The 14,850-nt window shown below is 51.5% G+C and overlaps 5 protein-coding genes across 5 annotated transcripts; 3 read left to right on the forward strand and 2 right to left on the reverse strand.

Annotated features, from left to right (window-relative positions):
- Positions 1–480: 480 nt before the first annotated feature.
- Positions 481–2,063, forward strand: ACET3X_002072 (uncharacterized protein; the record flags this gene model as incomplete). Its single annotated transcript, XM_069447434.1, has 6 exons — positions 481–742; positions 847–1,254; positions 1,309–1,598; positions 1,650–1,905; positions 1,971–2,000; positions 2,053–2,063. 6 exons carry the CDS (start codon positions 481–483, stop codon positions 2,061–2,063), a joined length of 1,257 nt encoding a protein of 418 aa, XP_069312314.1.
- Positions 2,064–2,821: 758 nt separating this feature from the next.
- ACET3X_002073 (uncharacterized protein) lies at positions 2,822–3,905 on the reverse strand (the record flags this gene model as incomplete). The annotated part of the gene is made up of 2 exons (XM_069447435.1): positions 2,822–3,728; positions 3,790–3,905. The coding sequence occupies 2 exons, from the start codon at positions 3,903–3,905 to the stop codon at positions 2,822–2,824; spliced, it is 1,023 nt and encodes a 340-aa protein (XP_069312315.1).
- A 1,801-nt stretch (positions 3,906–5,706) lies between these two features.
- On the forward strand, positions 5,707–8,381 carry ACET3X_002074 (uncharacterized protein; the record flags this gene model as incomplete). The annotated part of the gene is made up of 8 exons (XM_069447436.1): positions 5,707–5,822; positions 5,884–6,006; positions 6,057–6,273; positions 6,329–7,010; positions 7,759–7,855; positions 7,901–8,015; positions 8,083–8,250; positions 8,298–8,381. The coding sequence occupies 8 exons, from the start codon at positions 5,707–5,709 to the stop codon at positions 8,379–8,381; spliced, it is 1,602 nt and encodes a 533-aa protein (XP_069312316.1).
- Positions 8,382–9,892: 1,511 nt separating this feature from the next.
- Positions 9,893–11,940, reverse strand: ACET3X_002075 (uncharacterized protein; the record flags this gene model as incomplete). The annotated part of the gene is made up of 2 exons (XM_069447437.1): positions 9,893–9,897; positions 10,038–11,940. The coding sequence occupies 2 exons, from the start codon at positions 11,938–11,940 to the stop codon at positions 9,893–9,895; spliced, it is 1,908 nt and encodes a 635-aa protein (XP_069312317.1).
- Positions 11,941–12,789: 849 nt separating this feature from the next.
- ACET3X_002076 (uncharacterized protein) lies at positions 12,790–14,695 on the forward strand (the record flags this gene model as incomplete). Its single annotated transcript, XM_069447439.1, has 2 exons — positions 12,790–13,226; positions 13,279–14,695. 2 exons carry the CDS (start codon positions 12,790–12,792, stop codon positions 14,693–14,695), a joined length of 1,854 nt encoding a protein of 617 aa, XP_069312318.1.
- Between the last annotated feature and the right edge of the window lie 155 nt (positions 14,696–14,850).

Consider the following 14,850-nt stretch of genomic DNA (forward strand, 5'->3'; position numbering starts at 1 on the left):
ACCCACCTGTTGTGGTCAGCCCAGGGAAGTTAGCCATCAGGTGTTGATCGATCCAGTTTGGCTCCAGGCGGAGGCTGTCGAAGAACCGGCGCGTTGAGGCATCCATGGTGGTGGGGCGATTAGCGTTCAGCCTCGAGCGGTGCAGCAGTTGCGCTGCACCTGTGTCCCCATTGCTAGCGTTGTTTTCTCATTTCTCGTTTTCTCATCGCTCTTAATTGGGCGATTCCAGTGAGCATGCATGCAGAGCGGCCTAGCGCATGGCTGTCATCTGATTCGATTCGATAGGGTGCGGGTGCAGGTGTAAGCGTGGGCCAACAACAAGGCTGAGAAAACGAGAGAAGAGACAGACTTCTTAGATATTATACCAAGCTTGCCCGTTGTCAGCCGGCCCCGAGAACTCGAAAGATCCACTTTACCACTGTCACTAGTACGATGTCGCGACCGCATGATACTACAAGAGGTTCATTGACAATAGATAACATGTCGTTTGGTCTTCCACGTCCTAAGCGCTTTCGCGCTAATAATGCGCTAACGCTACCGGTACTGTCCGGCGTTGCTGTCCCCACCCGCGCTTCCCCTGTTCCGAACCTGGCCTACACCAACACCACTACCGACAGCGAGTGTCAAGATAAGCTTGGTTTATTTCAGGACGATCAATGGCAGGATATCTTTATTCCCGTCTCTATCGAGGATGCAGCCCCCCACGAGGATGAAAATCCTTCTGCAGCATCACGCAAGCGATGTGAGATCCCCTCCACCTGGACAGTGCTGCAACCTTTGAGAACACCACAGAGACCGTCGATCGCAGTTAGCAACTTGTCTAACAAACCACTTACGCTTTTGCAGCATGGTCATCACCCTTTGGTGAGGCTAGCGACCCACAATGGCTCCTGACCAACTTCCCCGAGCTCGGTCCCGACATACTCCAATTACCTCCACGCTCATGCGCGCCCATAATCGTCAATCCCTTCAATGATCAGACAACGATCCTTCATCCCCGGCTTCGGAATTATGCAGAGCCAGTAGCTCTACCCGAAGATGGATTGCTCAACGGTCTGATCAAAGTTCGCTTGAATCTGAGCAGATACCAGCAGAAGTTCCCCGCAGTGCCTTTGCAGAAATTCCCTTGGAGAAAACCAAGAAATGGGGTCCCTCTTATCGACCAAGACATAAGAGATGGATTGACGCGTCTACCTCCGGACTTTGGGCGAGGGCTGAAGCTTGCTGGGATGGACGAGAAGCTATTCGAATTCTGTAAGCCATTCAACATCTACGCGGAGCTTTGTAGCTTTCGCTGATACAAAGCAGTCCGTATCGCTATTTGTGCAGCTACCACTGTGATCAAGGCTGATAACTGTTATCTCCATGAAATCATCCCAATAGCCGTCAAGAGCGACTGTGTGAAGCATGCAATCCTAGCATTAGCGGCAACCTACATCTTGGACTACTCGGGTGAGGAAAAGGTCAAGGCTTCAGCAAATCTGCATTGGAAAAGAGCAGTCCTTTTACTTGACAAAGAGCTTCAAGATACAGAAAGATGCAAACCTGGCAAAGAAAATGCCGTCATCGCTGCAATGCTCTTATTTGGCCACAACGAGGTTGGTGACACTTCTTTATACTGAGGACCGGAGACACCTAACATTCGACAGAATGTCAATTGGGAGGCCTCTAACTCCGCTAACGAGTGTCCGCCCTGGTACAAAGCCACTCAGCTTGCCGAACGGGTTCTGGAGATGTCTGATCCTCTCTACAATTACCATTCAGCTAGCAACGTACAGTGCTCTAGGGCTCGCATCACGATTGGGAACAGGCTCGCCCAATACAACATCATGAGTGCGATAGCTTGTCCACTGGATGGGTTTCAGACCAAGTGCTCCTTCACTTGGCTGCTCGAGGGAGGCGAACGTGAGTAGCACAAGATTGTAGGCAGTACTGCACTCAGCCCAAAGCTCCTGCACACCTTTGCGCAGATAACCCATCTTTCTGCCAAACTATACGAGGTACACAACCTACTTAATCTTATCACTGAGTAGATTACTAACTACTTTCCAGGATCCAAATAGACTTGCGGCACGCAACCTAGGTAGGGTCATCGGAGAGCGCCTACAAAACTTTGGACATCACTCCGATCTATCAGAAGGCTATCTCAACCGTCAAGCTCTCCTGGACTCCTGCGAACTGGATGAGAATGGCAAGGTCTCCACTGCCGTCAAGACGACCGAGCTTCTAGCGGAGAGTTATGTAGCAGCGGCACAGATCTATCTGTACTGCCGCCTCATGAGAAAATCCAGAAGACATCCCCACATTCAGGTAATTGTCGACCAACTCCTATGCATCGTTAGTCGCATGTCTACTTCTGGCCCTTTTTTCACTCGCAATCATGCGCAAGGGCGAGTATTCGTGGCTGCCATAGTTGCAGTCGAACCACGACACCGTGATATAGTCCAGACTTGGTTTGAAGAGCTCTGTCATGGGACTAGAGGAGTAAGTCGCCTTGTACGAATTCGCGATTCGTATCGCGCAGACTAATGTCACTAGAATGTCCCGCCAGTATGGCGTACTGTGCAGTATATCTGGGGGTGGCTCGATGCACGCCACGGCCCATCAGAGGCAGCGAGTCTGGATGTGTCTGACATCACACAAATCGACCCCGATGCCGAGCCATGGTGGGAAGATCTGGTAGTCGAAATTTATAAGCGCGAAGGTAAGCTCAATCTGGCGTAGATATTTATGTTGGACAATGTCTTCACTGGAAAAAGGATAGACACATGCGTGCGAATACTGAATCCTATTGAGACGTATGCAAGATATATACACCCTTCTAGTAGGTGTAGCACAGGATTCTTCCCTGAGTATCCAACAAATCCCTAAGCTGAACAGTAGGCGCAAGCTTACCAAGACCAACTTCAAAGTCAAGGGTAACATTTTGACCACTGTAGTCGAAAGGAATAATCGGACCACCAACCTGGTGCAGGCGGGTCTTGAGGTCTTTCTGTTGCCACACCCAGAAGATGTGCTCAATGTTACCGTGGTGGAGGTAGAAGAGTGGTTCACCTGGGCTGTTCTCTGCATCACCAGCTTGGCCGAGCTGGCCTCCGACACCAAAGTGACCGCTGCCGTGAATATTAGGAACGGCGAAGCTGGCCTCGCCTTCGACGGCCCTGGCAAAGCCAGTGTAGTCCTTTTGGGAGAGGACATTGTCGACAAGCTTCTGATCGGCCCAGACGTTGATGAGAGTAGGGACGAAATCGCGCTTCAGGCAGTGAGGCTCAGGGAAGTTAACCATAAACTTGTCGGGTGTAAAAGGTCCGTCTTGGACACAGCCACCACCTGTTCCGCCAACGATACCAAAGGGATTTGTTTCGTTAGTGGGCTCAACCTTGTTGCCGTTACCACCGAATCCAGTGTCTGGCTGGAAGATCTCAGAGTCAAAGACTCGTGTCGATGTCGGATTCTGTGGCTCGGCGTCAAGAGACCAGTTCCAGTATGGTTGACCACCGGTGTACCCGCATTCTTCGCGCAGGGCCGTCTCGAATGTGGCGATCATGTAGCGATGCCAGAGGGTAAAGTGACCGACCCAGTGGATATCGGGTGTTTGGCTGCTGTGCACGGCCTGGAAGTCATCGAAACGGTTGATGGCGCCCTTGATGCCCGAGATCGCTGGCTTCGATGCGAGGCAAAGGACTGCATCAATGTAGGCTCTCTTCTGGGGAACAGAGAGTTGCTTCCTGCGAAAGAAGATAGTCAGGAAAGTCCAAAATCGTAGTTGTACGCGGGTAATTGACTTACCATTCTTTGCGTACAATGGGATTCTTGCATGTCTTTGGGGCAGACGCAGGGAGAGCCGCTGCTACTGCTGACGAAGCCAAGCAGAGCGAGGAAACGAGGATGGACAGGTTGACCATTTTGGCGGCTGAAATTGAGGCTGGTAGCTTTGCGTTTCGGATTGACTTATGGCGAAAGCCTATTGTCCCTGGCTAGCGATTGTGATGGTGGAAGGCATCAAGCTTTATGTGTGTCTCACTGCAGGCCTTATCACACGTACTTTACCCGTCTTAGCCTCATCGAATGATGACCATGCAATCCAAGTCCGAGCCACGAAGGAAAAATCGACGAACGGAGGAGTGTTGAGGACTGGAATGGGGCTTTGGACCACTTGCCGTGGTATTTGGGGCGAGGTCCGGGTCTGAAAAAAGCTTGTATGCATGGCGATTCATGCCAGATGCGGTCGTGTGGCACAGCTGCATGGTCTTTCGAAGATTTCCGGATCTGAAGGATCGAGCTCGTGGGATGCAACACGTGCAAAGCGCTTCTGTGTGCATATTTCGGCAGACGGAAGCCTACCGGCGTCTGGTGACAAGCCATGGCTTTCATGTAGTGCACATGTAACGGCAATTGGCTTTCGAGTATTGTATGGGCATGAGGCTAGCGCTTATCGAGTGCTTCTTGCATACTATGGTACCTACCCACAGATCCCACTGTGCCCCGGTCATGGTATGACCAAACGCGTACTGATCTCCGTAGTAGGAGACTGCACAATTTTTGCATGGTTGGTGATTAGAGCATAGAACGGTTTCGGATGGATGCGCCCGGTGGGCCGGTCTAGAGATTCCTGTAGGATCTGCCTCGCATAGCTTAGAGGGGATTTTCGGAGATCCTAGAGCATGGCATGCAAGTGGTACCTTTCATGTATACCTCCTTCATTTTTCACGAAAAATTCGTTGCAGTAAGGTTGCGATATTACCGGCAGAAATCGATTTCGCTTTTGTGGCGCTTTTGTGGGCATCGCAGGAGGTAAGACAGTGAGATATATGTCGCGGGGGCGGAGAGCTTGCGGGACAGGTTGACCCGATGTCGCGCTAAGATCCTGCTGATTTCTGAGCCGTGTCTAACGTGTTCCTGAGCGTCTGAACCAGCCATTGACGGGAAAACAAAGCACTCGGTGATGGGGTAAAATCGAACGCCCCCCTTACCTAGGTTCTACCTCATCACCGAATGCAGGGCCAGCAGTGGCGAAAGAGAAGATACCCGAGAAGAGGCAAACACGACACATAGCTCCTGCGGGAGTGTGGCGCGGTAGACACCGAAGCACTCCTTCGTTGCGGAGCTGTCAGATTACCTTATTCGCGTTCTTGTTGTGCGCGCACCATCGCGATGTTGCATATACGACTGACTACTCTGAATCTCGAAGATGTCTGTCGCATGTTCTTGGAAGATAAAGCCGAGGCGTTTGCGTTGCTCGTCCAGGTGCGGGCTCGGCCGGGGAACGCGGGAAGTGTCCAGCCGTCCAGGCGATAACCACGGCAGGTAACCGAAGGAAGCTAGACCATTTACAGCAAAGAGCCGCAAGAACTCCATCCCTTTGCGACCCGACCAGGACACCTGCACCGAACACGCGATTCCTTCGCTTCTCATCAGCGAATGACCCGTGTTTCTCATCCAATCATGGCTCAAAGACGCCAGCCGTCCCGAGGAGATTTTACCTACGCGTCTGCATTCTTGTTGGACATACGGCAGGAGAATCACAGGAAGGATTCACAAGATGAAGCTGCCCAAACTGCTGGGTGATGATGCTATGCGGCGCAGATGTTATGCGGCGCAGATGGCAAGCTTCAAGGAAGGGGGCAAGAATGGTTCATAGCCAACAGGTTGCCATGTCCTCTTTGTGGTTCTCTCGCGGGCTTGCTGTGAGTATATTCCTACGGTATGGCAGGCGGCACTGGTGGCTATGGTATTACCTGGGATAACGGTTCGCGGCAACCTATGTTCCTGATCGTCACTGGAATTCTCCTGCTTCTCTCTACGCTTGCTGTAGCGCTCAGGTATGACCTCTCCACATCTTGCTTCGTTTACTGGCCGCAAGCCTTGCTCACTTTTTGCCAGGCTGTACTGTCGCGTCACTTTCATACGACATGTAGGACTAGACGACAAGTTTATGGTGTGCGCGTGGGTGGTCGCTGTCTCACTCGGTATCCAGAACGGTTTCGTTGTCGGCTGGGGGACTGGGTATGTGTATCTGTGGTCAAAATACTAATAGCGACTGACGAGATACGAAGGCGACACAATGCCGATCTAGATGCTTCCATCATTATGGTGCCTACATTCAAACACTGGTATGCCTATCAGATAGTTTATCCCTGGGCATTATGGTTCGTCAAAGCTAGCATATTGGCACTTTACTACCGGATCTTCACGCAAACAAGGTTTCGCTATGCTGTATACGCCGTGGGTGCATTTGTCACTGTTCAGACCATCGTGGTCACTTTTGTCAACGTATGTCATATCCGGAAATACAGCATTTGCCTGACCTCTAAACTGACTGATTCAGGCTTTCGAATGCGGCACGAAAGAGCCATGGAGAGCATGGACGCCTACCTTTCCCCAGGGTTGCAACGACCTGCCTAAGACATATTTTGCAATGGCCTCCGTCAACATTGTCACAGACATTTTTATCCTAGTCATGCCGATGCGAGCCTTCGGACAGCTAAAACTCCATCGCACAAAGCGCTTTGCGCTCCTCGGTGTCTTCATGGTCGGGGGTGTAGCAGTAATCGCATCCATTGTCCGTCTCTACGCCCTCTATATATACGCGGTAACAGACGACTGGCCCTACGACGACATTTTTATCCTCCTTCTCTCCCAGATCGAAGTAAACGCTGCTATAATATCCGCTTCAGCCCCCGCTCTCCGCCCACTGCTCAACAAAGTCTTGAGTTCATCGTCGCACGACTGCTCCGGCCCAGACTACCCAGCTTCTTACGCACCCGGCGGCCCAAACAGCAATATGTTCTGTCGGACAGCTCGGACACGTTCGAACAGACAAATGGAGCTCTACTCGTTGGGTGGGGGGAACAGGACTAGCAAGGTACCAGCAGGCGGTACGCGCAATACAAGTGAGGAGTCGATATTGGGTGCAGACGGTATTACAAAGACGGTGGATATGACCATTGAAGAAGACTACGCGAGAGATTCTGTAAATGGGAAACAGGGAGAAACGCAGGGTTATGAAGGTGTGAGACATAGCGATGTATGATACGGGTTGGCAAGAAACATTAGTAATCTTCTGAATATAAACTGAAAGCGGGCAATAAGCTTACTAATAGTTCGTCTTTCTTGAGCCATACATTATCATATATGGTTCTTGGGCTATGGTGGCGATGATGATACGGTAATATTGAGTCGCTCACTTTCGTCTATGGTTCATAGCCGTACCCCAGCTTACTAATACTAAACAGCCGCCTCTGGATCCGTTCCAAGCGTCGCATGATTGCCTGGCCTTAGAGAGCTAGCTTTCCTATCTCATCACATCATAGCCTCACTACAACTCTTCATTCGCGAAGAAAGGCTGCATCACTATGTTTATGCTCTGGTAGTGTATCGCAATGTCTCCCTTGGACATCAAAGCTACTCCAGTCATGTTACACATCCAAACACGATCTCAATAACCGTCGCAATATCAGCCATGGGACAGTGTTACCCAATAGCGTTATTGATCAGGTGGTTGGCTACGTAGGCTGCACTGCGCTACATAGCGGGGTGTGCAGTTAGCGTCATCAGCTGAACTTGTTCAGCCTTCCTTATCTGCGCGCTTTGCAAGACGATGACCAACACACTGGACTGTGATCGAAATTGACTCGAGAGCCGGATAGCTGTGAATGCCGTGAAGGCCAGCAGTAACATCTATGAAGACACTCAGATCATTGTCGACTGGAAACGAACAAGCGGATGCGACGATGTCTCGTAGCGATGACGATACAGATGCGGCGACGTCTTCTTATGAGAGCAGTCCATCTCCAGAGTCCTCTACTGATGAGAACCATGTAAACATATCTCCACGAAGCCAGTCAGAGTTGTTGTAAGATAAAATGACCCTTTCACGAGCTGTACTGATTTCGTGCAGGACCCTTGCTAGGAGACTTTACCCGGGAAAGGACGAAGAGGACCTTGCTAGACAGGCGAAAGATCTCGCTTTAGAGTCTGACATGGAGTATGCTTTGGACGAAATGAGTTGCAGCGTATGTCACTTGGATAAAACCGATTTTGTGCCAGGCCGCCGGGTTTCGGTCGACAATCTGAGTGAAGAATGTAGCTTTTGCGAAATCCTCCGCAGATGTCACCAACACTTTGCCAACGGATGCAGCCGTATGTATGTTCTCTCCCATAGGCCTGGACCCAATATCCGGATATGCTTTTATGAACATCTTCGATATTCTGTCTGTACCTGGAATCATGTTCAATTGTACTCGAAAGGTGCGTCATCCAACTCCATTCAAAGTATCGGCTGATCCTGCGAACAGAATTGCAAGTGTGTGATATGCCCTTCCGATACGCGCAAGACATTTCTGAATCTGCTGTATCAGACGCTTCGATCCGTGTCATGAAGGAGTGGATCAATCGCTGTTCTACGACCCACCGGCATGCATCACCAATACGCGGGGCGAAGCCTACACGACTGATACTGTTAGTCGATAATGAAAATGGCGGTGCTCAGCTCTGTTCGCCTGAAGCTTGCGTAGAATATGTTGCGCTGTCGTACCGTTGGGGGTCGTGCAAGCAGTCAGAAACAACAAAGAAAAACGTTACCAATCGCTACAAGGAGCTGAAAACATCAGACTTTCCAAAGACTCTTCGGGATGCGATTCAAGTCACTAGAAGACTGGGTCTGAAATATATCTGGATTGATCGCGTTTGCATCATACAAGATGACCAAGAAGACTGGTCAACCGAGGCATCTCTTATGGCAGGTATCTACGCAAATGCACACGTCGTGTTGTCAGCCACAGCCACCGAGGATTGTCAGGATGGGTTTTTGCGGGAAAGACCGGCGCCAATTGTCATCCAATACGCACAGCGTGGCCAGGACGCTTGCAAAGTATACGCTAGGAAGAGTGAAAGCCATAACTGTGGAGGTATTTGGCCGAAGACTGAATATTCATTGTTCAAGCGGGGCTGGTGTATGCAAGAAAGGTTTCTCGCCTCTCGAATCATTCACTTTCTACCTGATGAGGTTGTGTTCGAGTGCCAGGCCGGGCGAGAATGCGAGTGTGGTGGCGCTAGTGCGGAACCGAAACGGAGATACTCTGATTTGGTAGGGTACAGCAAGTTTGCAAGACTGCAAGCCACCCAAAGTATGAGGGGGAAAAAGCTCATATTCAACTGGACAAGAGTCGTGCAAGATTATAGCGAGATGAAGCTCACGTACGGGAAAGATTCTCTTCCGGCGCTTGCAGGCCTAGCATCATGCGTGGAACACTTGAAACCCGGAAAATACATCGCAGGCATCTGGGAGCAAGATATCGGATATCAGCTTGGATGGTTTATCAATCCAAGATCCGCTAAAATGAGACGCTGGGAAAATCCGGAGAGTATCGATATCCTGGGTCCCACATTTTCCTGGAGCTCGCACGTTATGGGTCCCGTTGAATTCAGCTCATCCCATATTTTTCGATGCATATGTACTTTGAAAAGCTTCGATATCGCTCTCGAAACTTCTAATCCTTATGGGCAGATTCGACATGCAGCCCTCTGTCTCAGCGGATGGACAGTGTCCGGAAACGATATGGTTACATGGCTCAAGACGTTTAAGCGCGCTGAATATTACACACAGCAAGTGTGCCTCGACTCTGGGCTCGAATTCGTGTTCTCTCGAATGATTGACCCTCCATCTCTGGACGCTGGTGAACGTGAAGAGCCGGAAAAGCAGCCAAGCTGGAAATCTGTTCTCTGCTTTGGCCTGTATGAGTATAAGAGTTACAGATACGGTCCTTATACGATTGACGCGCTGTTAGTGCAACCCAGTAAGACTGAGGAGGGGGAGTACGTCAGGATTGGAGTTCTTCGAGGTCTAGAGAAGTCCTGGTTCATTGAGAACGCGGTAGCAAGCACGATTACTTTAGTCTAGATAGTCAGCAGTAACATGATTCAAACCTCCTCCTAATTTCCTCTCCCTGCCCCTCTCCCTCTGCCTCCTCTTCCACGCCCGCGGCCACCACTCGTCCGCTGGCCCCGTGGTACCTCCCTTCTTGGCACAACCTCACCCCTTGCCCATCTCTCCCCCTCATCTCTAAGATCAATCCAGCGCTCATCCAACCCCTTGGCCTTTGCCGCATCACGACGTTCTTTCCGCACCGCGCTATCTGTAACGCCATCTTGCACCAACAACTGCATGCCTATCCCCTCTTCAGTACCTTGTTCATACATGCCCAGATTCAACGCGCCGCCGTCCGGATTGTACGATGCGCGGACATCAACGTCGGTCTTGTTGTGGTGTCGAATGAGCGAATGCGACATCATAGGATCCGGGTGCGTGTCTGCGATACCATGAAAAGTTAGAGCTTCAACCGCGCCTTCGAGACCAGCGTAGAGATTCTGCGATGTAGATGATGGGATAGAAAGACTGTACACGGGGGAATCTTCTCGCACGCGCGAATAGTCTTGTCGATATGCCATACGTGGAGGAGGTATGCGGGAATTGAGGAAGAGATTCCAGCCACCGCTCTTTATTGGAACATGGTTCTTGGTCTCGTTGACTATGACGTTGGTCGCGGAATCCAACGATGTCGCTTTGCTTTTTGAGGTGGCCTTGCTTCTGGGTATGGAGATGCTGTGGTAAGCATGAGATCCGGAGAAGCGCACGTCGAATACTTTGATCATGCTGTGGAGAGCTGCACCTGCAACGATGCGTTCTAGGCCTTGCGCAGCTAGGGAATAAATCGGCGAGTCGTTTGTTGGGTCCCAGAAGATCTGCTCGAAACCTCGGGACGAACGCATATCGTGCAATCTGATAATGCCGTCGTAGCCGCCAGAGAGGAAAGTGTGACCTGCTTCTGATGCACCCTGCGCTGTACTTGGTACTGGCAGTATTGGATATATTGAAGTAGGACGTGGATTTGAATGGAGTGCATGGGCGATGTTGAATCGACGGAGAGGTGTAGGTGCAAGGCCTTCAGGTCCGATGTTGTAGACTTGGATGGGCTCGGTGTGGGGTCCCCAGCCTACGGCGACTGTTTCAGGGGAGAGGAACTCGCACGACCATAATCTACCAAGTGATGCACCATCGGATGTTGTTTTCACTTCCGAAGAAGGCTTAATAGCTTCATCCGAGGAATTGTCGCGGCCGATGGGGTAGAGCGCTATCGAAGAGTCCGCGAGAGCGGTGGCCAGCATGGGCTCATTCGAAGACGATACTGAGAGATCATTGATGCCACGCCGGTTGGTGTCATAGTGCTGCACCTCGGTTTCAGCTAGATCAGGGTTAACACTAAGCAACGAAAGCTGGCCCGATGCAGTCCCGAAAACGATTTCTTCGAACGCCAGATCTCGCTGATGCGGTCGGAGCAACTTCAACTTGGTGATGTCGTCGCGTCCCTCAAAGCTATCCGGAATCTTAAACGTAAACCAGGTATTCAAGTGCTTGAAAGCGTCATACTTCCACGTCTGGTCAGGTGCCGCGTCAAGGCCATCCTCACGTTTCCTAATCTTCTCGATATTCTCGCCCGTCTCTTTAGTCCGCAAAACGATTTGTGTACCAGCAGACCATGCTAGTACTTCTCTTCGTTCTCCCCATGATCCATACATCTCTTCATAGCTGTCGATGCTAGGTTGATATCCCATTGTCTGGCCTTGCGGACCCCTCCATCTTTCGGCCTGCCAAGTATTCATGCTCATTGTCTTCTCCGTCGGTTCTAGGTATCTTGCAATGAGGCCTCTTCGCTCCCAGTTCCGGCATAGTGTTGTTAGACCGTGGACGGCGCTGTAGGCATCCGGGTCCAGGCCGCCGAGGCCTAAGCGGCCTTTGAGTAGAGCTTTCCATCCATCGAGCTTTGCGAATTCTCGCAACCGGCGGCTTACTAGAGATAGGTAGAGTAGGTCTCGTGGCCGTTCGAGATGGTTCGTTATCAGCGAGAGTATCTCGTTGGGCAGCGTGTCGAGAGCTGCCATATTCCTGCTATCGCCTTTCCAAAATTATGACAGTGTCATGGAAAACTCAGTTATTTGAAACGTTCGTTGTGCAGATTTTAAAAACAGAAATGACTTTGTGGCATTCATGAGACACACATGTTTGCTGGCGAGGAAAACTGAGCGTCCCGAATGATGACGACAGGTTTCTCGCTTGGTGGCCCCGGGCTTTTGCACTAGCCACACCAACTGGAGGGGAGTCATCGGCCATAACAAAGACGAGGCCACCCTCTGTGACTCCTCCTCGTATACGTCTAGCAATGTAAGCTCGACTCATAGCCACCATGCAGCTAAGAGAGAATGCTGTCGTACCTGCTGTTGAACCGCGCCTCTCAGCTCACGTGTCCCAATTAGCCGGCCTCTTCCACGCGGAACCGCCACGCTACTCGGCGGTCTTCGTTCCCCTGCATCGAAACGCGCTATCGCGCCGTTAAGATCACCATGGCTGACAGCTTGTTTTTCCGTCTCTACGATGAGGCTGGTGTTCTTGGGTTCATCTCGCCAGCAGCCCGCCTTGCTGATCGCGGTGCAACTCGACCAAGACCGCCTCATCGCGCCCCAAGCTCGCGGAATCTTCTCGGGAGTCTTGTCGCGTCATCCCTATAACCCCTCAACACCCACGGACCTGGCGCTGACAATCCTCGCGTTCCGAACCTGTGACTATCATCCGCAAGTGCCAACCTTAATCCTGGCCGTTTCTGGCTAAATGCGCGGAGTGTCGCGCGCGTTGGCCGTCGATTCCGACGACTCCTCGACCGCCAGACCCTTTGTCAATCCAGGGCTGCCCGAGCCATCCTCGATAATCCTTTTGCGGCGCGACGCTACTGCGCGATGGCGGACGATGAGAAAAGGGTGTTTGCGCTCATTAGCGCCATCGGCACAATTCGGGACCGGCTGCGACAAGACATTGACGGCTTGCGACAGATCCACAACCGTTGGAAAGACGGCAATGGCGAGACCATCAACCTCATTGCGCAACTAACAGCGCTGAAATCTAGTCTCGGCAATATACATGACTGGCTCAACTATGCTGTCAGCGATCTGCACCCACAACTGCTATCGGATTTGGATGTACTGACGCATTCTTGCGGGATACTGGTGTGCCATGTAGATGCCTTGAATGTTTGTCTTGGTTACCGCGATCACGGTCCCGTTGATTTCGCCGCCAAGTTAAAATACCGCGTCGCCATCAGATCGATGGAACGACTGCAACAGGTGGCGCGAAGACAGAACGATGCCGTGAATCTGTTGCTAGCGGCATGTCAATGGTGAGCTACTAATTTGCTTTTACATACGGCGCCAAGATCTAATACCTCTCAGCACCGCGCAAGCACAGCGGAAGATTCTTCTCCACAAAAGCCGTCAGATCAGAAAGGAAGACGCGGCAAACCTCAGGACTCTCTCCCAATCTTCAGGCTTGAATGGTGCTTGTATCACTGGACTTGCGCAACTATCGCGGTTCATTCAATGGCTGAGACTCTTGTTCCACATGAAGCTCGCGCGGAACGAACTCGACAGGGCCGTCTCGCCTACGGACGAGGAGAATGAGGAGATTGCTGCAGCCACTCGTTCCGAGGCAATAGATCGCGCTTTGCAGAGAGAAGCTACTAACCTTCGCCACGAGACCAAGTTGGTTCTCGTTGGCGACACGCAAAGTGGCAAAGAGCTCATCATGCACCAGCTGAAAGTGCTATTCACGGAGGGTTATCATTCTACAGAGGAACGCTTGAAGTACCGGCCCGCAATATACCAGGTCGTACATTCGCTCATCCAATCCATCACAAACCTCCTCAAAGACACCGGCGTCAAGCTCTCAAAAGAACTAAGCCACGACTTTGCCATCCTCCTCCACGAGCTCGACACCGGAAATGAAGGCATATCCCCCGACGCGCTCAAAGCCATTACAGGAATCTGGTCCAGCCCTGAATTCTCCAAACTCTACGTCCGAAACTTTGAAATCGACTTCCCACAATACGCACCCTACTTCGCGCAAGAAGCACCGCGCATCGCCCATCCAGACTACGTCCCCAGCGAAGCCGACATCATCCGCCTCAACCAATCCATGCGCGGCATAAACGAAGCACGCTTCCATTGGGACGAACTCGACGTGCACCTCTTCAACATCCGCGGGTACGTGGCCCAACACTTTCGCGAGCGCTGGTACCACCAGCTCGAAGACGCGACCGCGCTCATCTACACCGTCGATATATCACTCTATAACAAACCCAGCCCCAAGCTACCCAACCAGTCCATCCTCGTCCACGAATTCGAAGCCTTTGAGTCCTGGGTCAATCAACCTGGTTTCGCCAAATCAGCTGTCATCCTCATCCTCAACAATTTTTCCCGCTTCGCTAGTAAAATGGCATATGCGCCGTTGGAAAAAGTATTCCCTGATTACGTTCGCAGCGAGTCTGATACCGCGGAGCTGTCTGCGCGCCAGTACATGCTCAAGCGCTTCCGGAACATGAATCATCAGCGCCTGCCGATCTATTCGTTTTGGGTCGATCTGGATTCGAGTGACAATAGCCATTTGTATGCGGCGCTGAAGAAGACGCTAAGTGCGGTGCAACAGCAGCAGCGCGTGGTGAAGGAGGAGCAGCGAATGGAGGATGGGACGTGGAGTTCGAGTGTGGGGTCGACGACGGAGGTGGAGTCGGAGAGGCCGGGGACGATGGGGGCGTCTAGGGCGAATTTGTTGACTCCGAGTCGGAGTAAAGGGGTGTTGAGGGAGAGGTAAGAGAGGGGTTGGGCTGGGCGGTGGTTAGAGGGTGTATTTGGGAAAGGGGGTTATGGGATAGGACAGGGTTAGAAGGGTTGGTAATTTGCATTTTGGGATTGGCGTTTGTTTGCTATTCAGGCTCGAGATACCATAGTACGGATGGATAGATTTGG

Source organism: Alternaria dauci, chromosome 1 (assembly GCF_042100115.1).
Source record: "Alternaria dauci strain A2016 chromosome 1, whole genome shotgun sequence".
In the NCBI taxonomy this organism is placed as follows: Eukaryota; Fungi; Ascomycota; class Dothideomycetes; order Pleosporales; family Pleosporaceae; genus Alternaria; species Alternaria dauci.